The 27,537-nt window shown below is 45.5% G+C and overlaps 1 protein-coding gene across 1 annotated transcript in view; it reads left to right on the top strand.

Moving 5' to 3' along the window:
- ADCY2 (adenylate cyclase 2) overlaps positions 1–27,537 on the top strand; it is a gene marked incomplete at both ends in the record, with an annotated part of 1,451,075 nt that overhangs the window by 1,392,161 nt on the left and 31,377 nt on the right. Inside the window, 2 exons of the mRNA XM_082258935.1 lie at positions 14,036–14,150; positions 16,346–16,470. Of these exons, the coding sequence (XP_082115061.1) occupies positions 14,036–14,150; positions 16,346–16,470 (240 nt within the window). The remainder of the gene's footprint in view (positions 1–14,035; positions 14,151–16,345; positions 16,471–27,537) is intronic.

The raw sequence follows: 27,537 nt of genomic DNA, 5'->3' as shown, positions 1-27,537 counted from the left end.
CAGCCTTGCAGGGGTGTACACTGTGTATGACCTGTGTGAAAAAGGCCTTAGGCCCCTTTTACACAAGCAGACTGATTGGATCCACCTGTCCATTTTTCAGGCGGGCTCATCAGGACCGACAATAGTTCTCTAAATAGATCGGTAAAAATAGATGGATGGGAATCCCATTCATTTTACCCCCTTCCTGACCAGGGCCTATTTTGCGTTTCGGCACTGCGTGACTTTAACGGACAATTGCGCGGTCGTGCGACGCTGTACCCAATAGAAATTGACGTCCTTTTTTCCCACAAGCAGAGCTTTCTTTTGGTGGTATTTGATCACTTGTGTGACTTTTTGATCATGCGCTATAAACAAAAAAAGAGCGACAATTTTGTAAAAATAATATTTCTCACATTTTTTCACATGAAATTCCCCCAAAAAAATGTAAAAATCAAAATTTTTTTAACATTTTAGGCCAATTTTTTTTCTGCTACATATGTTTGGTAAAAAAAATCGCAATAAGCATATTTTGATTGGTTTGAGCAAAAGTTATTGCGTTTACTAACTAAGGGAAAGATTTTTGTCATTTTTATTGTTTTTTTTTTTAACGAGTAATGGCGGCGATCTGCGATTTTTTTTTTTTTGCGGGACTGCCATATTGCGGCAGACAGATCGGACCCTTGACTGAAATTTTTTACACTTTTGGGGGTACCAGTGACATTACTACAGTAATCAGTGCTATACATATGCGCTGTTACTGTAAAAATTACACTGGCAGGGAAGGGGTTAACTTTATTGGAGAAGGAGGGGTTAAGTGTGTACCTAGGGGCGTGCTTCTTGTGCAGGGATGTGGCTGCTTGTGTAACTACAGAGATATATGATCCTGCATAGCAGGACTGTATGATCTCTGCACTTACACAGGGGAGAATGACAGGCGGCTTTGTTTACATTAGCCGCCTGCCTTTCTCCCGCTGTAATGGATGATCGCGAGTGACCGGCGGACATCGGGTCCGCCGGTCACACACGCGGGGATCCCAGTGAGCGAGCGGGGAGGGAGCGCCCCTCTGGCGGCGTGCGCTCACCCCCTATTGGCTCACTTTGCCTGCACGGGTCTGACCGCCGCAGTATATGTACTTGCGGCGGTCGGCAAGCGGTTACATTTATTTATTTGTGTATTTATTTTTTTGGGGAGGGGATTCTTTGGTGAGATATCAGAGGTCTAAACAGACCCCCACATCTCTTTTGAGACAGACAAAGGGATTGAATAAAGTCCCTTTCTCTGCAGCACTTTACATGAATGAATAAGGAGTCTATATAGACACTCCTTATCCATTCATAAACTGACACATAGTAAACACTTGGTTTACTTTGATCAGCTGTCAGTGCATATAGGAGCAATCTGTAGTGATCCCTAGGGATGATCGAACTTTTGAAAAGTTCGGCTCGACCAGAACACCCGAACTTTCCTAAATTGAAATCAATGGGACCCGAACTTCGGTAATCAAAAAACACCATTTTGAAGCCCTAAAACCCAATAAATGTCCCTAAAAAGTGCCTAGGGTTCTGGGTCATGCCCCAGGGACTATTAATCACACAAGAAAAAGTTCTTAAAAATTTTCGTTTTTGATAGAGAGCCAATTATTGAAAAAATTATTGAAAAAAAAAAAAAAGAGATTTCTTTGGATTTAGTGTCTGGGGGTCTAAAAAGTGTACCTGTGAGGTTTCAGCTCTGTAGCATGTCCAGAACCAGAAAAAAATATATAGTTTGTCTTAGAATTGCAGTAGAGCAGGGATATGGCTCCGCTATTTTTACACCTGGCCATTTTTGTTGCAGGCGTTTATTGGGCTTTTTTGTGGACGTCTTTGGAGGCAGGCATGACATCTGAACTTCTGTGTAGGGGTATATATATCAGTGGCAGCCCGTGCATAGGGGGCGCCAGGGCGCCGCCCCCCTACCCCTAAAAAAAAAGAAAAAAAAAAAAAAAAAAAACGAACAAATAAAGTTGTTAAAAAAAAAATTGGGTTCGCCGGCCTGAACCCAAGGAACTGGTGGCTGGGGGGGGGGGGGGGTTACGTCCCAGAAGAGGCACCGATTGGCTGCCTTCTGGGGGGGTAGGGGGTATCCTGGGCGCAAGTCTTTGCGGTTGGACCCCCCCACTTTCTGATATCCTGGCTGTGATTGGTCCAGTCTACAGCCTGGACCAATCATCATCCAGGATATCGCTGACGTCGCAATGGGGGCGGTGCCGGTGCGTGCGTCAGTCACTCACCGTCACCGCCGCTCAGAGAAGAGGAGAGGCCGCCCGCCAGTTCCCGCCGCCGAGACGACGAGGGAGAAGGACCCGCCGCAGAAGAGGAGGAAGAAGCTGAGCCGCGCCGCCGCCAGGTAAGTTTGAACGGAGCAGGCCGCCCGCCGGTTCCCACCGCCGAGACGAGGGAGAAGGACCCGCCGCAGAAGAGGAAGAAGCTGAGCCGCCCCGCCACCAGGTAAGTTTGAAGGGAGCACGCACGCTGGCACTCTGCAATCATTGGGGGACAATGCTGGTGCTCTGCAATCATTGGGGGACAATGCTGGCACTCTGCAATCATTGGGGGACAATGCTGGCGCTCTGCAATCATTGGGGGACAATGCTGGCACTCTGAAATCATTGGGGGGCAATGCTGACACTCTGCAATCATTGGGGGACAATGCTGTGGCACTCTGCAATCATTGGGGGACAAAGCTGTGGCGCTCTGCAATCATTGGGGGACAATGCTGTGGCGCTCTGCAATCATTGGGGACAATGCTGTGGTGCTCTGCAATCATTAGGGGACAATGCTGGCACTCTGCAATCATTGGGGGACAATGCTGGCACTCTGCAATCATTGGGGGACAATGCTGGCGCTCTGCAATCATTGGGGGACAAAGCTGGCGCTCTGCAATCATTGGGGGGCAATGCTGGCACTCTGCAATCATTGGGGGACAATGCTGTGGCACTCTGCAATCATTGAGGGACAAAGCTGTGGCGCTCTGCAATCATTGGGGGACAATGCTGTGGCGCTCTGCAATCATTGGGGGACAATGCTGTGGCGCTCTGCAATCATTGGGGAACAATGCTGTGGCGCTCTGCAATCATTGGGGGACAAAGCTGTGGCGCTCTGCAATCATTGGGGGACAATGCTGGCGCTCTGCAATCATTGGGGGACAATGCTGTGGCACTCTGCAATCATTGGGGGACAAAGCTGTGGCGCTCTGCAATCATTGGGGGACAATGCTGTGGCGCTCTGCAATCATTGGGGGACAATGCTGTGGCGCTCTGCAATCATTGGGGGACAATGCTGTGGCGCTCTGCAATCATTGGGGGACAATGCTGTGGCGCTCTGCAATCATTGGGGGACAATGCTGTGGCGCTCTGCAATCATTGGGGGACAATGCTGTGGCGCTCTGCAATCATTGGGGACAATGCTGTGGCGCTCTGCAGTGATTGGGGACAATGCTGTGGCGCTCTGCATTGAAAGGGGCTCGCACGCTGAACTCTGCATTGATGGGGGCACGGAACAGTTGCATTGAAGGGGGCACGCACGCTGAACTCTGCACAGTGTTTATTGCATTGAAGGGGGCACAGCACAGTTGCATTGAAGGGGGCATGCACGCTGAACTCTGCATTGTGGGGGCACAGCACAGTGTTCATTGCATTGAAGGGGGCACAGCACAGTTGCATTGAAGGGGGCATGCACGCTGAACTCTGCATTGTTGGGGCACAGCACAGAGTTCATTGCATTGAAGGGGGCACAGTGTTTATTGCATTGAAGGGGGCACAGCACAGTGTTTATTGCATTGAAGGGGGCACAGCACAGTGTTTATTGCATTGAAGGGGGCACAGCACAGTGTTTATTGCATTGAAGGGGGCACAGCACATTGTTCATTGCATTGTGGGGGCACAGCACAGTGTTCATTGCATTGTGGGGGCACAGCACAGTGTTCATTGCATTGAAGGGGGCCCAGCACAGTGTTTATTGCATTGAAGGGGGAACAGCACAGTGTTTATTGCATTGAAGGGGGCACAGCACAGTGTTTATTGCATTGAAGGGGGCACAGCACAGTGTTGCATTGAAGGGGGCATGCACGCTGAACTCTGCATTGTTGGGGCACAGCACAGTGTTCATTGCATTGAAGGGGGCATAGCACAGTGTTTATTGCATTGAAGGGGGCACAGCACAGTGTTTATTGCATTGAAGGGGGCACAGCACATTGTTCATTGCATTGAAGGGGGCACAGCACAGTTGCATTGAAGGGGGCATGCACGCTGAACTCTGCATTGTGGGGGCACAGAACAGTGTTTATTGCATTGAAGGGGGCATAGCACAGTGTTTATTGCATTGAAGGGGGCACAGCACAATGTTCATTGCATTGAAGGGGGCACGCATGCTGAACTCTGCATTGAAGGGGGCATGTACACTGGTCTCTGCATTGAAAGGGGGCATATACCATCTCCTGTACCATGACCTGTGACATGCCTATACCATATCTGTGCCATGCCTATACCATCACCTGTGCCATGCCTGTACCATCACCTATGCCATGCCTATACCATCACCTGTGCCATGCCTGTACCATCACCTATGCCATGCCTATACCATCACCTGTGCCATGCCTTTACCATGACTTCAAAGTCACGCAATTTTTTACTGCGTTTTTTGACGCGAAGCAATACCTATTACATTTTTCTTTTTGCGCCCCCCCCCCCCCCCAAAATTTTGAGCACCAGCCGCCACTGATATATATACACACACACATATATGTATATATACACATACACGCATATAGGTGTGAAAGTAGCAGAACCCTATGCCTGCAAATAATTTAATTAACGCAGGCATAGGGTTCTGCTACTTTCACACCTATTTGTGTGTATGTGTATATATACCCCTACACAGAAGTTCAGATGTCATGCCTGCCTCCAAAGACGTCCACAAAAAAGCCCAATAAACGCCTGCAACAAAAACGGCCAGGTGTGACAGGAGCGGAGCCATATCCCTGCTCTACTGCAATTCTAAGACAAATGATCTTTTTTTATGGCGGTCACCCTGACATGGAAGAGTTTGGTCACCCTGCCATAGCAGTCAGAGTCAGTTCACCCTACACTACACTACAGTCACCCTGACACTTGACACTTTCCCTACAGAAACTAGATTATTAAATCTAACTATAGTGGAAAATAGTACCCTAACTACACTAGATATCCCTTTCCTCACACTAATAATTGCTAAATGACACTTTTGAAGCAGAAGTAACAGAACTGCTTCCACTCTCTTCCACAGCCCCTGTATTACAGTGCTAGAGATTTGGCGGGGCTATGTTATATACTGGGGGGCGTATTCACTACTGATTGGCCTCTGGACCCCCTAGTCACTCCAATTGGCTTTTATTGATGGTTCTGGTCCAATCATGGGCTTTTAAAGCCCAGTTCCTGTCCCATTGCATTTTGGTCGGTTCTGGTTGCCGAATTCCGAACTTTTTCCGCAAAAAGTTCGGAATTCGGCCGAATTTCGAACAGTCAATGTTCGGGTCGAACCGATGGTCGACCGAACCGTTCGATCATCCCTAGTGATCACTGCCTTTGTCCACTGTACTACAGGGAGGGACTGGTAAACACATGATCATTTGGTGGCCCTTGGCGGACAGCTGGTCAGCTGAGGCTCTTGAGTCAATGCGGCTGGTTGCGGACAGCTCCCTTCACAGTTGTGAGTGGGGCTTGGACCCTTCAATGTTCTGCAGATGGTTGTGTGGATTGCCGCTGATAGTGTATTAATGCTAATGTCCTAACCAGCACTTCCAGGTATTTATTATGATTCCAGTCATTCAGCTCATCCATGAGCCAGTAACCATGAGCTTAACTAGAGACTAGCCATGATTTTTAAGATGAGGGATGAGAGTAGGTATATTCTAGCCTGAAAAAGAGTGCACATTATGGGCATAATAGACTACAAATCTCTCCAGTAGGAATGGGCCGAACACCCCACTGTTCGGTTTGCACCAGAACACCACGAACTGGGGAAAAGTTCTAGCGAACATTCAAACTCCATTAAAATCTATGGGACTCAAACCTGAAAAATCAAAAGTCCTCATTTTAAAGGCTTACATGCAAGTAATTGCCCAAAAAAAAGTGTATGGGGGTCTGAGTACTGCCCTGGGGAACATGTACCAATGCAAAAAAAATGGTTTAAAACTATCGTTTTTACAGGAGCAGTGATTTTAATGATGCTTAAAGTGAAACAATAAAAATAAAACATTTCTTTCAATAGCGTGCTTGGGGGGTCCCCTTAATGTGCCTGTAAAGTGGTGCAATTTTACGATGCATGTAGCCTGCTGCAGCAATACTGACATTTCTAAAGGAAAAAATGTCATTTAAACTTGCTCTCGGCTGTAATGTATTGTCAGCTCCCGGCAATACAGATTAAAAAAAAGAAAAAAACAGCGTAGGGTCCCTTTGGGTCTAATATGGATTTGGATCTGATACACCGAAATTATAAAAAAAAAAAACGCAGGGCGGAGGAACGAGCCCTGCTGTAAAAAATTAGATACGAAATTGAAATCGCATGCACTTGTTATACAGGTGCAGAAAATTTGGGCCTTGGCTGTTTGTGGTGCCTGAACACCACAACCGCTCACAGTTACTTTTGCTGGGCGTAGGAACGGGCCCTGCTGTTAAAAATTTGATACAAAATTCAAATCGCATGTACTTGTCATACAGGTGCAGAAAAGTTGGGCCTTGGTTGTTGATGGTGCCTGAACACCGCAACCAGTGGTGTATTTAGGTTTTGTGCTGCCCTAGGCCTGACCCACCCCTTCCTGTAAAGGCCACACCCCTTCCTGTTTATGACCCGCCCTGTCATCTGTAAACCACAGACCACAACCACAGTCTATCAGTGCCCATCAGCGTAGCCTCATCAGTTCCCATAACTTCAACCTCATCAGTGCAGCCTTATCAGTGCCACCTCATTACTGCCCATCAGTGCAGAATATTAGTGTGGCCCCATCAGTTGCCACCAGTGCAGCCTATCAGTGCCCATTAGTGCAGCCTATCTGTACATCATATCAGTGCCCATCAGTGCTGCCTTATCAGTGCAGCTTATAAGTGCTGCCTCATCAGTGCCCATCAGTGCAACCTATTAGTGCCCATCAGGGCAACATATCATTGCCCATCAGGGCAGCATATCAGTGCAGCCCCATCAGTGAAGCTTATCAGTGCTGCCTCATGCCCATTAGTGCAGCCTTATCAGTCCCCATCAGTGCAGGATATCAGTGCTGCCTTATCAGTGCAGTTTCATTAGTGCCCATCAAAGCAGTTTATCAGTATCCACCATTGCCGCCTCATCAGTGGCCATCAGAGCAGCATATTAGTGCCCATCAGTGCAGCATATCAGTGCCCATCAGTGCAGCATATCAGTCCTGCCTTATAAGTGCAGCCCCATCAGTGCAGCTCATCAGTGGCCATCAGTGCAGACTTATAAGTGCCCATTAGTATAGCCTTATGTCACTGAATTAGTAAGATTACTCCTTTCTTTTAAGATATTTGGACTTGTGTTTGCTGCCACTGATTGTAGTCATAGGATTATTTCACTTATTTGTATAATGACTAGGAAGTCCATAGTCATTATATAAATAAGTGAAATAATCAGTGGCAGCAAACACAGATCCAAATATCTTATAAGATTGGAGTAATCTTACTAATCCAGTGACATATTGCGATAGCACATATGGAGGTGAGCAGGTCCAAAATATTATTTCCATCATATACAATTAAAAGTCTTAATTGTATATGATGCATCTCAATATGCTCTCTCGAGGACAAGGATGTTTAAAGAAATGAAATTATATTATTGACATGATGCCTGCCATACCTGGGGGCGGAGCCGGGTAGGCAGAGCTATAGGCACTGAGTCTGCAGTGCCACACTTATTAGCATTGGAGGCCGTCGGGCCAGTTGTCTTAAGTGTGGTTGGCGGCTTGCAGTTTGTCCACATGTCCTCACCCACCGGTATTTTCATACCGGCAGGTCGCAGTGTGACCACTTTATGTGGGGTGCCAGACTGATTTGCCTCCTGGACCCTGCCCTCTGGCCCAATTCGCCCCATTAAACTGGCACTATACTAAAAGTGTAGCCCAAGCCGGCAGGGACCCTTTTTGTGCGGGAGTTGGGAGGAGGCTGTTTTTTTTTTTCATGCGGGGAGCAGCTTTTTTGCTGCCCCCCTGCAAAGTGCCGCCCTAGGCCTGGGCCTTGTTGGCCTAGGCCAGGATACAGCACTGACCGTAAGTCCTTGCAGTTACTCTTGCTGGGCGCAGGAACGGGCCCTGCTGTTAAAAATTTGATACAAAATTCAAAATGCATGTACTTGTCATACAGGTGCAGAAAAATTGGGCCTTGGTTGTTGGTGGCGCCTGAATGTCCGTTCGGAAAGCAGGCTGGAAGCAGGACAGGCCAGTAGCTCAATTGCAAGTTGAGCAAGTCCTGGCCAGTGGTCCATCCTCAAGACCCAGTAGCCCAGTGGATGTTTAGTTGGAAAGGTCTCCAAGTCTGCTCTTGCCCCTAGATAATCCTGCACCATATGATGGAGACGCTGCCAATGGTTGCTTAAACCTCACAGCCCTGGGCGCTGAGGACTAAAGAATTGTTTAAAGGCATTGGTCAGCCAGCCGCCTTCTCCACTGCTCCTCCTTTGGCTGAACAATGTCTCAGACACACATCCAGAGAATGTTAACCTCCCTCTGGAAAGGTGTTACACAAATTTTTCTTCAAGGCGTCCTCAAGATGTTTCATCCTCTGCTCCCTCTGTGAAGGCAGGAGGAGCTCTGCAGCTTTACCCTTGTAACATGGATTAAGAAGGGTTGCCAACCAGTAATTATCCCTCTACTTGATTCCACAAATCCTCTGGTCCTTTTGCAGGCTTTGCAGAATCAAGGAGCCCATGCAGCGTAAGTTTGAGGAGGCATGAGATTTTGAGTCCTCTGGGTCACTAAGGATGACATTGTCAGGAGCAACCTCTCCCCAGTCACATATAACTCCTGGGGTTTCTGGGGAATGAAAACAACCCCTTAAAGACTGCTATATGTTATCCTCTAAATCCATGCTGCCACAATCCTCCTCCTCCTCTTCCTCCTGTGTGTTTTGTGGCCCCGCAGGAATGTTATCTTCATAAAGGGGGCCTTGTGAAGAAAGGAAGTCCTCCTCTTCCTCCTGCTGTTCTGCCTCAAATGCCCTGTCCATGATTCCACGAAGCATGTGCTCCAGCAGGAAGACTAGAGGGACAGTGTCGCTGAAGCATACATCGTTCCGGCTCACCATCCTTGTTGCCTCCTAGTGACAGGACCGTGCATGCAACCTTTATCAGCAGCCACTGGCATGGCGAAAAGAAGCCGAACTCCCCTGAGCCTGTCCTTGTGCCATACTCACACAGGTACTCACTGATGGCCCTCTGCTGCATGTGCAGCAGCTGCAGCATTGCCAATGTTGAGTTCCACCTGGTGGGCATGTCACAAATGAGGCAGTTGGTAGGCAGGCTGAATTCCCATTGAATGTCAGATAGCCAAGCACTGGCATTGTATGACCCCCGGAAATGGCCACAGATTTTTCTGGCCTGTTCCACAGGCTGCTGGTCTACAGCTACTCCTTCCAAAGCCTCACCATCATGCATGGAGGAGTCACCTGAATTAGTTGATTATAGTGTCAGTTACATGATGCTTGAAGATGCGCAGTAATTTGATTGCTCCGATGTTTATTCCCAGGTTGAGCAAGGGAATAACGTGAGCCTAGAGCGAGGGGGTGACAATGCCGGAAAATAAACTAGCAGTCATGTTCCCACAGCTGCAGCATACTGCCAAGTTTGCTGTAGTGATGAGGAGGGAGGGGATGATGAGGTCACTGACTGTATTTGGGTGCCTGAGAGAATAGAGGAAGAGGTGGCACAACTGCAACGAGGCAGGTTGTGCTGCAGGGGCCACCTTAAGGGCAACCACCCTATTGCATCCCACCACAAAGCTCCACAGGCGCATGGAGCTGCTAATTCCCCGCTGATTTCCAAAAGTCCATTGGTGTGGGCTTTCTTCAACATGTGCAGTAGACCGCAGCGTTGCTGTTTGCAATCTCTGTCTGAAGCGGATCAAGCGTGGCCAAAACACCAACCGCTTGGGCTCCACATGCTTGACAAGACATATGACGACCTGCCATGCAGCCCATTGGCAACAGCATCTGAAAGACCAACATCAGAAAAAAAAGCATACTTCACCTTGCTCCTCATCTGGATTCTCTATCCCTACTATACCTCATGTCTTCCCAAAAACCTGCACTGAGAGGGATGATGGTATAGCAATGCCACAGATACTTGCACCCAATCTAGTATGAGCCTGTGTGACAGAGGACGAGGAGGATGAGGACGGCTTAGTTACCCACTCCACCAGTTCTTCTGCATGTTGTGGCTCAATAACATGGCCAGCGCTGGAAAAAAAGGACAAGCGCGCCCCGTCTGCAGAGAATGCACCATGTCCATGACCACCACTTTTCATTGTGGACACAGAGGCTGTTTGCCCTCATTTAGTGGCCTGTGAGCGTCTGCTTCTCCTTGTTGGCCTTTCGGACATAATATGGATTTTGGGGGGGGTTTATAACTGTTTATTATAGAACGTGGGATAGAAATATGATGCTTGGGTGCAATAATATTGTGCTTGGTACACTATAAACTGTTTTATTTTTGTGTTTTATTTTTTGGGGGGGATTTTTATAACTTTTTAATATAGAGTGTGGAAAGGGAATCTGGTGTTTGGATGCAATACTTTTGTGCTTGGTGCACTATATTTATACATTTTATTATATATTTTTTTATTATTAAATAAAAAATCAATAAAGCCAGAAAAAAAGAAAACCCCTGCTGAGGTAGAAGGAATAGCCACTGAGAAGCACAAGGGGGTACAGCAATTATGCCCTTAATATTATTAGTGATGTTGCACCACCAACAAAAACACCCATGTCTGGAGCTGAAGGAATAGCGTCTGAGATGCACAAGGGGGTACAGCAATTGTGCCCTTATTATTATTAGTGCTGGTGTGCCACCAACAAAAACACCCATGTCTGGAGCAGGAGGAATAGCATCTGAGACGTACAAGGGGGTACAGAAATTATGCCCCTAATATTAGTGCTGGTTCACCAAAAAAAAAAAAACACCCACTTCTGGAGCTGAAGGACTAGCATCTGAGAAGCACAAAGGGGTACAGCAATTATGGTCTTAATATTATTAGTGCTGATGCGCCCCCCCAAAAAAAAAACACCCATTTCTGGAGCAGAAGGAATAGTGCCCAAGATGCACATGGGGGACAGCAATTATACCCTTAATATTATTAGTGCTGCTGAACAACATAAAAAATAAGAAATTGTTGCTGACGCAGAAGGATGCACTAGCACAGTGTTTCTCAACCTTTTTTCAGTCAAGGTACCGTTTAAAAATGATGGGACAGTCTCGAGGCACCCCATTCTAAAAATGTAAAAGCTGTTCTAATAGTTTTACATAAGGCAGCAACATCCACAAGTCCAAATAGGACACCCAACGTTAGAAGCGATTTATTCTTACAAAGCAAATACACTTTTGAAAACTGAAAACTGGTTCTGACTATTATTCCAATGTTTCTCTTCTCCCTCAGCTAATGTGACTCCAATGCTAATGGAGAGGGGCAGGGGAGGATCAAACAAGGATGCTATGCAGGCGATTGACATCCTTTTTATCAACTAATGATGTCATTGATTTTTAGGACCCCGGCAGCTAGAAAGTTGTAATGGTGCACAATGAACACCTGTGACTTAATGCCTGTGCCTGTACCTGTGCCTAAAAAGGCAGCCGTCATCCACAAACCAGCTTGTATACAATTTTGTTGCATTTTGCCAAGGCACCCCTGAAGACACCTCAAGGCACACCAGGGCACCCTGGTTGAAAAAGGCTGCACTAGCACCTGCGACAAAGAAGGGGGAGGACAAATATTGCAGCATAAAAACCTGATGCTGCTAAAAAAAAATGAAAAAAAAAAAAGAAAAAAAAGAAATGTATATATATTATATATAGATTTATATATATATATATATATATATATATATATATGTGGAATAAAAAAAGGGGATACATATATATATATATATATATATATATATAGAGAGAGAGAGAGAGAGAGAGAGAGAGAGAGAGAGAGAGAGAGAGAGAGAGAGAGTCAGCCTGCGACAGGCTGAAGAGAGGGTTAATTATACAAGGCAGGTACTTCCCTTTCAGACCTGTTTTTTAACCACTTAAGCCCCAGAAGATTTTACCCCCTTCCTGACCAGGGCCTATTTTGCGATTCGGCTCTGTGTGACTTTAACGGACAATTGCGCGGTCATGCAACGCTGTACCTAAACAAATTTTACGTCCTTTTTTTCCCAACCAAGCTCTCTTTTGGTGGTATTTGATCACCTGTGCAAATTTTTGATCACGCGCTATAAACAAAAAAAGAGTGTAAATTTTGCAAAAATAACAATATTTTTCACATTTTTTTATATGAAATTCCCCAAAAAAATGTAAAAATCTAATTTTTTAACATTTTAGGCCAATTTGTTTTCTGCTACATATGTTTGGTAAAAAAAAATCGCAAAAAGAGTTTTTTGATTGGTTTGCGCAAAAGTTATTGCGTTTACTAACTAAGGGAAATTTTTTTGTCATTTTTATTGTTTTTTTTTTAACAAGTAATGGCGGCGATCTGCGATTTTTTTCTGCGGGACTGCGACATTGCGGCGGACAGATTGGACCCTTGACTGACATTTTTGACACTTTTGGGGCTACCAGTGACATTACTACAGTAATCAGTGCTATACATATGCACTGTTACTGTAAAAATGACACTGGCAGTGAAGGGGTTAACTTTATTTGAGAGGGAAGGGTTATGTGTGTCCCTAGGGGTGTGTTTCTTACTGTGATTGGCTGTGGCTAGTGGTGTAACAGCACAGATCAACGGTCCTACATATCAGGACTGAGTGATCTATGCTGTTACACAGGGGAGAATGACAGGCAGCTTTGTTTACATTAGCCGCCTGCCTTTCTCCCTCTGTAACCAACGATCGCGAGTGACCGGTGGACATCGGGTCCGCCGATCACTCGCGCGGGGGGGGGGGGGGGGGGGGTGTCTGTGACGGAGCGGGAGCGCGCCCCAGCAGCGCGTGCTCGCTCCCTAGACCCTCACAGGCTAGCGACGTAGACCTACATCGATTTGCCTGTGAGGGGCTGACTGCCAACGTAAATCGTCGTTAGGCAGTCGGCAAGTGGTTAAGCAGCTGGTCTGAAACGATCAGGGGAGCTGTGTGAGAAGCTGTTTGCTAGGAGCTGTCTGCTAGGAGTAGAAGAGACACGAGCACGCTAAGAGGGAAGCTCTATTGCTGTCTGTGACCTGTATTGGGTGAGCCAGGCCTTAGGAGAGACTGTAGCTCTGGCTAGAGCTGTGTTATAAGTTGCCTATAAGCCTGTTTGCTCCAAAGACTGTGGAATATTATTTCAAGACAAGCCTGTCGTTTTCTGTTTGTTTTGCTGAATAAAAGCATATTTAATTTAACTGGACTGTCTCTGAGCCGGCTGTTCACCCCTCTGATCCCATACAATATATATATATATATATATATATATATATATACTGCAATGTATACACAGGACTTGGCTGATTTATATACTGCACTGGTTGATATATATTCTGAAATTGCTGATAAATATATATATACTGTACTATCTGATATATCCTGCAATAGCTGATATATAGTTAATGACACGTAGAATGGCAGAAAGGATGGGGGTATTTACTGCTGGTAATATAATTTCATGGTGAAAGGTTTCTGATTTTACCTGGCTATTTTGTCTAAAATGAGTAATTATTAGACTAATTTCTTCAGGAAAAATATAGGTTTCATTTAATGGATTTTATTAGTTGGTACATTACTTAATTCCTTGAAGGTTTAAATGACAGCTTTCCTTCTTGGTTTCATCAAATTGTCTTCTGACAGATGCGTATATCTTGCAGGAAACCGACAGACAGTACATGCACATAGGAACAATGGTGGAGTTTGCATTTGCACTTGTGGCAAAACTTGATGTCATAAACAAACATTCTTTCAATGACTTTTTGCTTCGTGTTGGTATGTAGCAGTCACAAATTTTTCATGCACTGTAAATGTATACTGTATGTTTAAACTTCAAAAGGCATTTTGCTGCCTACTTTCTACTTATTATACAGTACATGTATTATGAAAATTATGTTGAATCTGACTGTTAATACAGTATATATAGTTTTCATATATGCAGTCAGTATGACAGAATGTTATTACATTGCAAAGCACCAAAACCAAAACTAGGCTTCATTTTGTTCTGTTTAATGAAACTGTTACATTGAATAAACAACATGCTATGCTCATGCATCTGTGGTACAAACCCTGATATCAGCTATTAAGTGAATCCACTGGTTTCTACTTTAACTACTTCAGCCCTGGAAGGTTTACCCCCCTTCATGACCAGGCCACTTTTTGCAATAGGCACTGCGTTGTTTTAACTGAAAATTGCGCGGTTGTGCAACACTAATAAAATAAAGTATATGGCCTTTTTTTAACACAAATAGAGATTTCTTTTGGGGGTGTTTGATCACCTCTACGATTTTTATTTTTTGCGCTATAAACAACATGAAAAAAGCTATATTTTTACTAGTAATGGTGGTGATTAGCCATTCTTTAGTGGTATTGCGGCAGACAAATCTGACACTAAGAGACACTTTTTGGGGACCAGTGACACTAATACAGTGATCAGTGCCAAAAAATATGCACTGTCACTCTACTGACACTGGCAGGAAAGGGGTGAACATCAGGGGCGATCAAAGGGTTAAATGTGTTCCTAGGGAGTGCTTACTAACTGTGAGGGGGATGCTTTAACTGAGGGAAGACAGTGATCCGTGTTCATGCTTAGCACAAACACAAGATCTCTATCTTCCCCTCTCACAAACTGCCGTTCTGCCTCTCTCACAACTGATCATGGGGTGCTGGTGAACCTTGGGTCTGCTGGACCCGCTGATTGGCTCCCGCTGTGTCTAATCACAGCAAGAGTGGGTCACCAGCGGTGCATGCCCCAGACCCAGTGCATGAAATTACTTTTAGTTACATCATTTCGTGCAGGAGGGCTGCCCTGCCGCCGTATATCTTCGTGGGGCAGTCCAAAAAATGGGTAACATTAACAGAAGACTCAAGGCTGAGGCATAAAAGAGTACAATATAAAATTTATGAGAAGGAAAAAAATAATACATTACCACACTGTAATACAGTCAGGGCAAGATTTCTATTACTGGAGCCTGTGGACACAAAGCCTTTGCAACCCAAAGTATCACACTTCAGTTGGGAATAACAGGTAAATAAGCTTAAGTGTTTTTGCTGATAAAGCAAAGAACTGTGCCATTGACTATTATACAAGGAAAAGCCCCGTTTTGCCTCAGCCACCTAGTGATAAATGCTTACTGTGCCCAGTGGTACATCTGGCCCTAAAAACAGTACGTTTTTTCCACTCTTTGAAAATCCCCAAAAATGCCTTAAGCTGGATACACACTATACAACTTTTGTGGTTAGATTTCCTTTAGATTTACCTTCAATTGTGCAGAGCAAGGGCCTGCCAGATTGCATACAAATTGAAAGTGTTTAGATTTGACCAGGGGCGTAACTACAGGGGTTGCAGGGGTTGGGGTTGCAATCGCAACCGGGCCCCATGCTCAAGGGGGCCCATGTGGCTCCCCTGTACACCTGAATAGGAGGGGCGGCGGGGGCAGCATGTAGAGAAATCACTGTCCTTTTTCCTTCTGTAGCTGCAGGAAGAAAATGGAGGAGATTGGTTCCTCTGTACGCTGCCCCCCGCCACTTCTCCTATCCAGTATACTTGTGTTCTGCTGTCTCTGGGCCCCTGTGTGCTCCCCTGGTCCCCCCCCTTATGTGCTGCCCCCCTTCAGAATTCTCCCTTCCCTCACCGTAATAAAGGGCCCCGCAACTAGAGTAAAGGGCGCCAGGGGGCCCTTCATGGTTTCTTGCACCGGGGCCCTGAAGGTTCTAGTTACGCCTCTGGATTTGACCTCATATTATATGGTTTTGGTAAATCTAAAGGAAAAAAATCAAAAGACAATTGTATAATGTGTATGGCCCATTAGTCTTGCAAATGTAGTAAGTGTTATATATACCTGTATATCTAAACAAAACCAATTGTATTAAAATGAAAATGCATAAGGATCAAAACTTTAAGATATCTTAACTTCAAGAAAAAGTACCTCATTTTGATTTAATAATGTTAATGTTGCAATTTCTTACAGGAATAAATCATGGTCCAGTAATAGCAGGCGTTATTGGTGCCCAGAAACCACAGTATGATATTTGGGGAAACACAGTAAATGTTGCAAGCAGAATGGACAGCACAGGTGTTTTGGGTAAAATACAGGTAAGAATAAATGTGATGTTATTTCATAAATAACAAAATCCAAAAAAATGTAGAGTTGTGATAATCAAAATAGTGAAATTGCTTAACAAAATCCAATGACATGAAAAAGAAATAACCAATTTTTAAATACTCAGTGCTTGAGTAAAAAAAAGAACAATCTGATATAAGCAAGTTCTTCAAAACTTCAGTGAAATTAAAAAACAAACAGATCTTCCAGTATATTTCACCCAATGCTTTAGTGCTTACACCTCTCACCAGCAGGCTGAAACTCACCAGATAATCATGCCTCCCTTAGGCCCCTTTCATTTCGGCTGAAAACCTGACAGGCGGACCTGATCGAATGCTCCATGCACTCCTATTGGGCAGCTGATGTCAGCGATGACATGTCCACTGACCACCACTGCTATCTGATCCTGACCATTAAATCCAGACAGATGGTAACCTTATTTTCCATCCGTCTGGAGGATCGAATCGGATGGGATCGAATTAAAACGGACAGGTGGTCCATTTTCATCCGATCTTCCCATAGAGGAGAGCGGGGTTCTGACAGGTCCATCTCTGCACAATGAGCGGAGACGGATCTGTCATCTGCCTGCTCAGCGGGGATCGTCAGATTGACCTCTGCTGAGCAAAACGAGTCCGCGAGATGGAAAGCCCGTGTTAAAGGACCCTAATATATAAGATCTCTTGCACTCTATGTATAAATTGCAGGTCACTGCGAATCACTCGGTCAATCAATTCAAAACCAGTTTCCTCCAGATGGATAATTAAAGAGAAAAAGGCTCCAATAGTGTAAAAACATTACCCACTTTTATTAAAAGCCAAAAATAAATGCAAAAAATATAACAAATCAAGGCATTTTCATCTATCCATAACAACTGGACTGTATATTTCAGATGAGGTCTTACTAATGATTTGTACAAGAGCACAATTATCTTTCCCTCTGCAGTCTATACCTCATAGGACCAAGCCTTTTCTGGCAATTTTTTTTTTTACAAGTGAAAATCTGTATTTTTTGCTAGAAAATTACTTGGAACTCCCAAATATATATATATATATATATATATATATATATATATATATATATATATATATATATATGCATGCAGCACAAAAGTGAGTACACCCCTCATATTTTTGTAAATATTTTATAAATGACACTTTGCTACAATGTAAAGAAGAGAATGTACAGCTTGTAGAACATTGTGAATTTGCTGTCCCTTCAAAATAACTCAAAACACAGCCCTTATTGTCTAAACCGCTGGCAACAAAAGTGAGTACACCCCTAACCGAAAATGTTCACATTGGACCCAAAGTGATCAATATTTTGCGTGGCCACCATTATTTTCCAGCAGTGGCTTAACCTTCTTGGGCATGGAGTTCACCAGAACTTCACAGGTTGCCACTGGAGTCATCTTCCACTTCTATGTGATGATGACATGATGCTGGTGGATGTTGGAGACCTTACGCTCCTCTACCTTCCATTTGAGGATGGTGACATGCTTGGTGACATGCTTGGCCAGTCCATCTCCTTTACCATCAGCTTCTTTAGCAAAGTAGTGGTCATCTTGGAGGTGTGTTTGGGGTCGTTATCATGTTGATTACTGCCCTGCGGCCCAGTTTTTAAAGTGAGGGGATCATGCTCTGCTTCAGTATGTCACAGTACATGTTGGCATTTATGGTTCCCTCAATAAACTGTAGCTCCCCAGTGCCGGCAGCACTCATGCAGCCCCAGACCATGACAATCCCAACACCATGCTTGACTGTAGGCAAGACACATTTGTCTTTGCACGCCTCACCTGGTTGCCACCACACACACGCTTGACACCATCTGAACCAAATACGTTTATCTTGGTCTCATCAGACCACAGTACATGGTTCCAGTAATCCATGTCCTTAGTCTGCTTGTTTTCAGCAAACTGTTTGCGGGCTTTTTTGTGCATCATCTTTAGAAGAGAATTCCTTCTGGGACAACAGCCATGCAGACCAATTTGATGCAGTGTGCGGCTTATGGTGTGAGCACTGACAGGCTGATCACCCACCCCTTCAACCTCTGCAGCAATGCTGGCAGCACTCTTACGTCTATTTCCCAAAGACAACCTCTGGATATGATGCTGAGCATGTGCACTCAACCTCTTTGGTCGACCATGGCGAGGCCTGTTCTGAGTGGAACCTTTCCTGTTAAATCGCTGTTTGGTCTTGGCCAACGTGCTGCAGCTCAGTTTCAAGGTCTTCACAATCTTCTTATAGCCTAGGCCATCTTCATGTGGAGCAACAATTTTGTTTTTTCAGATCCTCAGAGAGTTATTTGCCATAAGGTTCCATGTTGAACTTCCAGTGACCAGTATGGGAGAGTGAGAGTGATAACACCAAATTTAACACACCTGCTCCCCATTCACACCTGAGACCTTTTAACACTAATGAGTCACATGACGCCGGGGAGGGAAAATGGCTAATTGGTCTCAATTTGGACATTTTTACTTAGGGGTGTACTCACTTTTGTTGCTAGTGGTTTAGACATTAATGGCCGTGTGTTGAGTTATTTTGAGGGGACAGCAAATTTACACTTTTATACAAGCTGTACACTCACTACTTTACATTGTAGCAAAGTGTAATTTCTTCAAAGTTGTCACATGAAAAGTTATAATATATTTACAAAATGTGAGGGGTGTACTCATTTTTTGAGATACTGTATATGTATCCATTCTGCCATCAGTCCTTTTAACCTGGTGGCCAATATTTTTGCATATAGTTTTACATCCATGTTCAGTAAGGATATTGGCCTGTAACTAGAGCATTGTGTGGGGTCTTTCTCTTCTTTGGATATTACTGAAATTTTAGCTAGTCCTGCTTCTTTTCTCATCTTTCTTCCATCCTTCAAAGAGTTCTAGTACATATCTAATTTAGGGAAGTATTTCTTTCCTTTTTGTATAGTAAATTATCAAAAACCCATCCAGACCCGAGCCCTTTCTGCGGCTGTCTCTTTCAGGGCTGTTAAAATTTCTTCCTAATTATGTCCCTATCCGGTGCTTTCAATTTTTCTTCCTTTACTCTAGGGAGCTTGGCTTCTTTAAGATATGCCCGTATCTTACCCTTTCTCTCCAGCTCATTCGGCTGTTCTCCCCCTGATCTAACAGAGTATAGCGAACTCCCTGATCTTACAGAGTATAGCGAACTATAAAACCTCCAAAACTCTTCCCCTATCTCTTGAGCTGAGTACACGAAATCTCCCTTTCCACTTTTTATTTTCTCGATATACCCCGCTGATTTTTCAAAATATCTCAATATCTCAAAAAAGGGCTCAAGCTCTTTATTAATTTTTCCTTCGGTTTCCTGTTCTTGTATTAGAAAGTCATTTAGTCTCCAGCTGTTTCCCTTATCCTATATTTCTGCCAAGTTTATTTCAGCTGGTACAGGGCCGTGATCCACCATCCTTACTGCTTCCATGGTTGATTTGCTCATTTTCTGCAGCAATCTATGCTCTACCAATATGTAGTCCAACCTTGAGTAGGTTCCATGTACGGAAGAGTAAAACGAATAATGCTCACCCTAGGATGTTGGATTCCCCATATATCTTTTAACTGATGTTGATGTAATATTTTTTTAATTACTCTAAGCTGCTTGGCCTCAGTCCTCTCCGCATGGGGCGATACATCAAGCTGTGGATCCATGATGAAATTGAAATCTCCTGCCACTCTAACTTTACACTTTTTGAAATCATTCAATTTTCTCAAAATCTGTCTTAAATAATACATGGGGTTCTTATTGGGGCAGTATATATTTGCCATCATTACTTTCGTGCCACACAATTCCCCTTTCAAGAACATAAATCTAAGATCCGCATTTCTTTCTCTCTCATTTTAAATCGCTTTTGTGCAAATCCAATCGCTACCCCTTTTGCCCTGCTCGTGATTAAATCAGCATAGTACCAAACTGGGTGTTTTTTTTTTTTTGTATAGTTTATATTTTGTACTGTATGATAGATATGTTTCCTGTAAAAAAAAAAAAAGTATTCCCTCCCTAAAATACTGAAACTCTTTAAGAAGTTTGTGTCTTTAGACCACGGCATATAACCCTTTCACATTATACATTAAATATTTTATTTTCCTGTCAGTCTCCGTGGCAGCCTACGTGTGGGTTAACCCCGCCTCCACTCCAAGGGTATAGGATCCCCCTCCCATAAATTTCAGCACTCAGGTACAGCAGGTGTTCCTTTTTTGTCCTCCTCCAAGGACCTACAATTTTGATGTCTTACTTTGTCCGGCTTACCTCAGGATACTTTGGATGGTGTCTGCATGTCCAGGGCCCAGCCACGGGCGGGTGAGTGACATTTAAAATTCCCCAGCTCTCTGCGGTTGACTGAAGCTTGGCCGGCATTCTCTGACAGGGTCTGAAGATTCTCATTACAGCTCTTCATGGCAGCGGTATTTGTGACTTATGTTTACTTTGTATGTGTCTTTCTCTATCGCTAAGCGGCATTTGTTTGTAGCCCCAATGGTGCTGGAACGCTTCCTGCGTTCCAACATTCCTTCCTCTTCCCCCTCTGCTGTTTGCGGCCAATCGGTGGACGCTTCTTGGTCCCGCACATGCGCAGTGCGTTGCGAACGAAGCCGAGGCTTGGTTCGCACATGCGCACTAGCGACCGCGGCTGCATCACCGCTGAGGTCATTCCGTCGGGGGATTTAAGCAGCTGTCAGTTCCCCTGTACTATGGGAAGTACTTTGGGCGTTGCGGCAGCTTCCCTGTGTCTCTGGATTCCTTGCTACAGGTATGTGCAACGGATGCTTGACTTGCAGGGGGGGGGGGGGGGGGGATGGATTGTTGCTATCTTACACTATATCACTATATTGTCCTGGTGTCTGGTATGTATTACCTTTCTTTATCAGTCTGGTTGTTTGGCCTGAAGTATGGATCCTGCATCACCGCCCTCCTGTGACCAGCCCTCTCATAACAGGTGGGTGCTGGCATTTTCAGGGGGGGGCGGGGGAGGGCTAGCTGGTCCCTGTTTCATGGCTAAATCCAGTGTCTCCCCGACTTTCTCTTTTTCCATCAGCTCTTCCAGGCCTATTTATCTCAAGAAAGAGACCCTGTCAGACCACGTGGGAGTTCATCCTCCAGATCAAAACGCCATGAATCTCCATCAGGGAGTAGGCAGCAGGGGAGACGCTCTAATTCCTCCCCCAGACACCATAAACAACGTCAGAGTCACCACACACCAGAGAGCTTGTTGGGGTTGTGGGGCCCATGTCCCGGAGGACAAGTCCTTATGTGAGCCATGTTTTGCTCAGGCAGCCGGTGAGAGGGAGCCTGAGGACCACAGATTGGAATCCCTGGTAAAGAGGATAGTGCAACAGTCCCTGAAAGAATGGAGTATGGTCCCAGCACCTGGTCCCGCTACATCCAGTTCTCCAGCTGAAGCGCCGGAAGATCACCCCTCTCAACCGAGCATTACTTCTGCAAAATCATCTGACAGTGATTCGGAAGAAGAAGGGGCAGTAGGCGGCTTTGAGTTTGCCCTGGTTTCATCCCTGATCAGAGCCATTAAGGAAGCTCTAAAATGGGAGGATCCTGTGTCTCCCCAGAAAAAACAGGGGAAGTTCTTCAAGCACCTTGGCAAGGAGCGTATTAACTTCCCTTCCCTCTCTGAATTACAAGAGGTGATTACTGAGGAATGGAGTAAAGGGGATGGTAAGTCTTCCCTATCTTCCACACTAGGGAAACTATATCCCTTCAAACCTGAAGATGTTGCTCGCCTGGAGTCTGCTCCCCTTGTAGATGCTGCAGTCACAAGATTGGCAAAGCATGTTACTCTGCCCCTGGATGATGCGGTTTCCTTCAGAGATCTCTTGGACAGGAAAATAGATTTAGACCTGAAGAGAATCTATGTTACGGCGTTAGCAACGATGTCTAAAGCCATGGAAGTCTGGGTGTCTGATATTGAGACCAAACTTGGGAGCTTCTCGGAGGAAGCTGTAGAGAGCTCTCCTATTCATGAACTCAAGTTGGCTTCTGTGTTTCTAGGAGAAGCATCCATTGATGTTCTGCGCCTTTTGTCCAGATCAATGTTATCATCAGTGACGGCAAAAAGGGCCTTGTGGCTCCGCCCCTGGCTTGCTGATCCAGCCTCTAAGCAGGCGTGGTGTAAGATCCCCTTCGAGGGTACTTCCCTTTTCGGAAATAAATTGGACAGCGCCATTACAAAGGCCACTGGCGGAAAGTCGGGTTTCCTTCCGCAAGATAAACGTCTATTTGGCCAGAAGAAGCCTCAACCTAGGAGGCAATACACTGAGAGGTCAAGAGATGCCCGCTCTTACAAACCTACTAGAGACTTTCGGAGGAATTGGAGAGTAGGCCAATCTTCTTCTCGAAGATCATCCAAGAATCCAGCTCCTGCTGGACAAGAATCCACTAAATCTTTTTGAGATTGGGCCCGTTCAGACATGCCAGGTGGGGTTTATGTATAGAATCACTCGCGCCTCTGGGTTGTATAATAACCAAGTGTGTTGTATAGATAAATGTTGAAAGCTGCAAGTTATAATAACCAAAAGATAGTTATGCAAGAATATGGAACGTGTAAGTGTGGGGGCATGTCTTCTCCATTTTCAGCGTGTCTGGACGGCCTCAATCACGGACTTTTGGACCATCAGGACGGTCTCTATAGGCCACAAATGGTCTTTTCTGGCAGATCCGGTTCCACGGTTCATTCCAACTCACTTGCCCTGTCAAGAAGAGAGAAGAGAAGTCCTGCTCGCTTATGTAGACGCTTTGGTGGCTCAAGGAGCAGTAGTTCCGGTTCCAGAGCAGGAAAAATTTCAGGGTGTTTACTCACCCCTCTTCTTGGTCCAGAAGAAGAACGGAGCTTGGAGGCCCGTTATAGATCTCACATACCTGAACAAGTTCATAAAGAACGAAAAATTCAAAATGGAAACACTCTCCACCATTCAGAAGGCAGTGCTGCCAGGGGACTGGCTCGCCTCAATAGATCTAAAAGATGCGTACTTTCATGTACCTGTGGCAATCGACTTTCAAAAATATCTCAGCTTCTGTGTTCTGAACCAACATCTTCAATTAATTTGTCTACCTTTCGGCCTTTCTACCTTGCCCAGAGTGTTCTCCAAAGTACTCCTGGCTGTAGTGGCCGTCATAAGGTTAAAAGGAATACGTCTACACCATTACCTAGACGATCTTCTGCTGCTGTCTCAAGACAAAGATCAGTTATTGGCACACAGAGATCAGGTCATATTGACCCTCAAGGAATTTGGCTGGCTGTTGAACTTACAAAAGAGCCAGCTGGAGCCCACTCAGCGCCTAGTCTATCTCGGGGCGCAATTCAACACCATCGAAAATTCAATCTCTCTCCCGTTAGAGAAGATACCGGTTGTGCGGGAGAGAATCCTTCCAGCCCTTTCTTCCTCCCGGCTGAAAGCCTCTCAGTGCCTCAAAATCATTGGCACCATGGTGTCCATGGCTCCGATGGTCAAATGGGCTCTTTGGCGTATGAGGCCTTTCCAGAAAGGGTTCCTACAACAGTGGAACCCGGAAGAGGGGGAGCAATACATTCACATCTCCTCCAACATGAGATTCAGTCTTCTTTGGTGGCTCCAACGCAAGAATCTGCTCAACTGCCACTCTCTGGTTACAGTCTCATGGACCATAATCACAACAGACGCCAGCAACTCAGGTTGGGGGGCTCATTGTCTGTCGGAAATGGCCCAAGGAAAATGGTCCTCTCAGAGACACACGCCAGTCTCCAATATACTGGAGCTTCGGGCAGCATATCAGGCTCTTTGATCTTTTGATCTTTCAACACCTGGTGGAAGGGAAATCGGTCATGATTCGGATGGACAACACCACAGCAGTGTCTTATGTGAAGAGACAAGGTGGGACATGGAGTCTCTCACTACTATGAGAATTAGACCCAATTATGTCTTGGGCTCAGGCTCATCTAGTCGATATCTCAGCAGTCTACATTCCAGGTCCTCAGAATGTTCAAGCAGATTTCCTGTCCAGGGTCCAGTTGAACCACAAGAGTGGTCTCTCCATCTGGAGTCATTCAAATGGATCCTGTCATTTGGAGTGTCTCCCGAAGTCGACATGTTCGCCTCTCCTTGCAACCACAAGTTGGAGAAGTATGTCACGAGAGGCAGGTGCCATCAGGCCTACGGGACAGATGCGCTAACCGACAGATGGGAGTTCAACAAGGCATATGCCTTTCCTCCGGTACCCATCATTCTCAAATTCCTACAGAAACTTCAAGCGGAAGATGTAGAGATAGTGATGGTGGCGCCTTTCTGGCCGAACAGGCCATGGTTTCCGCTACTCCTACAGCTAAGTTACAGGGACCCGGTCCCTCTTCCCCTCAGAACAGACCTGCTCCTACAGGGAACATCAGTACACCCCTGTCCTGCAATACTCCGGTTGACGGTCTGGTTCTTGAGAGGGAAAGGTTGGAATCGCTCAGCTGCCCACCAACAGCCATTTCCACCTTAATGAATGCTAGACGACCGAGTACAAATAAGGTATGCAGAATCTGGTCAAGATTCATGAAGTCTGCATATCCAGAAGGTATGTCTTCCTCAGTTCCTGGGATTCAAGAAATACTAAGATTTCTTCAGGCTGGCTTAGATATATGCCCCTTTCAGTAGCAACTCTAAGAGTCCAAGTATCGGCATTATCTGCCTTCTCTGGAATCATGTGGGCTCAACACCCACTTATTCAACAGTTCTTTAAAGGAGCAGCTAGGCTCAAACCTCAAAGAAAACCTAGGTTTCCGAAATGGGACCTTCCTCTTGTCCTGAGTGCCTTCTCAAAAACAGGCATAGAATCTTCTTCTTCGATCAAGGACCTGACCATCCGGACTGTCTTCCTGGTAGCCATCACTTCGGCTAAAAGGGTCTCTGAAATAAGTTCCCTCGGCTATAGAGAACCATTCCTGACTTTCTTCCCAGATCGGGTAGTGCTGATACCCATGCTGAATTCATATCCGAAAGTCACTTTGGTGCTTCACCAGAACCAGGAGATCGTCCTGCCTACTTTTCGGTCTTCTGATGAGTCTAATCCTCATCCGTTGGATGTAGGAGAATCCTTAAAAGTTTATCTTCAAGCAACTGCACCATTCAGGCAGTCTGACAACCTCTTTATCTTGTTCTGGGGGAAGAACAGAGGTAAACGGGGCTATCCAACAGGCCTATAGAGCAGAGGGTTTAGCTCCTCCAGAGGCGGTGACGGCGCACTCTACAAGGAGTATTTCTACGTCCTGGGCGGCCTCGCGACACGTGGCTCCAGATGTGATTTGCAGAGCGGCTTCATGGTCTTCGGTCAATACTGTTATGACCCACTATTGTGTGGAGCCTGCTTCTTTGTCTTCAGTTAATTTTGGTTTGACTGTTTTGTCTGCAAATAGCATGAATTAAAGTTTCTTTGCAAAAGCATTCCCACCCGTGTGGCGTGAGCTAGTTATTTCCCACACGAAGGCTGCCATGGAGACTGACAGGAAAACGGAAAATTCCTATCAAATACTTACCGTAATTTTCCTTTCCTGATGGTCTCCATGGCAGCCGGAGTTCCTACCCTCTCCTCTTGGATTCGGCTAAGATATGGAACACCTGCTGTATCTGAGAGCTGAAATTTATGGGAGGGGGGTCCTATACCCTTGGAGTGGAGGCGGGGTTAACCCACACGTAGGCTGCCATGGAGACCATCAGGAAAGGAAAATTACGGTAAGTATTTGATAGGAATTTTCCGTTTTATTCATGTTATTCATATTGATATTTTTCCCCCTTCTCTCTGCCTCCTCCAGACACCCTGGCCACTCAACTCTTCCAAAAGCTCTTCCCTTGAGAGCTTAGGTATCTCTGAGGGAGAGAGAAGGGAGAGAACAATCCCTTAATTCTTTGATGAGGTGACCCTCCCCTTCCCCCCACCAGCCTGCACCCCCCCCCCTAGCTGCCAAAGAGATGTTTGGCTCTTACCTAGCCATGGAATCGGTGGGAAGTCCATTGGGCTTCCCTTCGCCACTGATTCCCCCTAACGGGGTTCAACTCTGTTCATGTACGCCTACCAACCCCCCTTTTAAATCGTAGGGATCGGGTCTCGGTGCGCCACAGTGATCCAAGTGACCGGTCAGGTACTTTTCACCTTCTTTTTTTTTTTATTAATACAGATCCCCATTGGCCATACCTCCAGTGGGCCTCGCCTCTTCCTTTTCTCTTTTCCCTTACCCCTCCCTCCCCTGACCCTCCCCACCCCTAAACCCCAGTCCTGCCCTCCCCCACAAATGGACCCCCTTGGGTTTCCATGGCACACTGTGGGATTAGCCCCCCGTGTCCCTTAAATATTCTTATTTTCTTACTTTATTAGGGCTGTTTTTGCCATTGTTCTTTCCCTGCCGCAGTCTTCTTTGTTGCTTCCTCGCCCCACCCTGGTAACTCAGGTATTTGAATGTCCAGTCTATTACAAAACTCTTTTAATTCTTCTGAAAACCTTAGTTTAGCAGAGCATCTGTCTTTTTGTCCAATGAGACAAGCTGGAAACCCCCAACTGTATTTTATTTTTTTTATTCTCATCTGTTCAAAACTTTTCTTCAATCCAGGGTTTTGGGGGCAAGGTCAGAATTTACTTGCAGGTTTTCTTCCCCATAATCTATTGCCGTCCTTCTTCTCAGCGTTTCCCATATCTGTGTTTTGTCTTCGTAGTTCTGAAATCTTACTACTATATCTCCAGGTACTTCTGCTGATATATTGGGGGGGCTTCCTGATCCTATGAAAAATAAATAAGGGATGACAGGTCATATTTATAGAGAGATCTAGACCAGAGGAAGGGGCTTTTTTTTTCCCTTAAACTGCAAGACACAAAATGGTGCCTCTTGCACCTGCTCAGTAGGGTTGGCTTTTGGGGTGTTTTCTAAAAACAATGGGCCTGTGTGCAAGATCATACTGTAGTCTAGTGCCATAGAAAAATATTGCCGCTACTGCCACAGATATTTGGTGTCGTTCTTATTGCGCTGAATAGGGACACAGAGTTCAGGGGTCAGTAGTAAGTGAGGCAGAGGATATATTTTGTCTAACA

The sequence above is a fragment of the Pelophylax lessonae genome, assembly GCF_965119305.1.
Source record: "Pelophylax lessonae genome assembly, chromosome: 5".
Taxonomy (NCBI): Eukaryota; Metazoa; Chordata; class Amphibia; order Anura; family Ranidae; genus Pelophylax; species Pelophylax lessonae.
The sequence above is the reverse complement of the archived record's forward strand: the minus strand, read 5'-3'. Positions and strand labels throughout refer to the sequence as shown.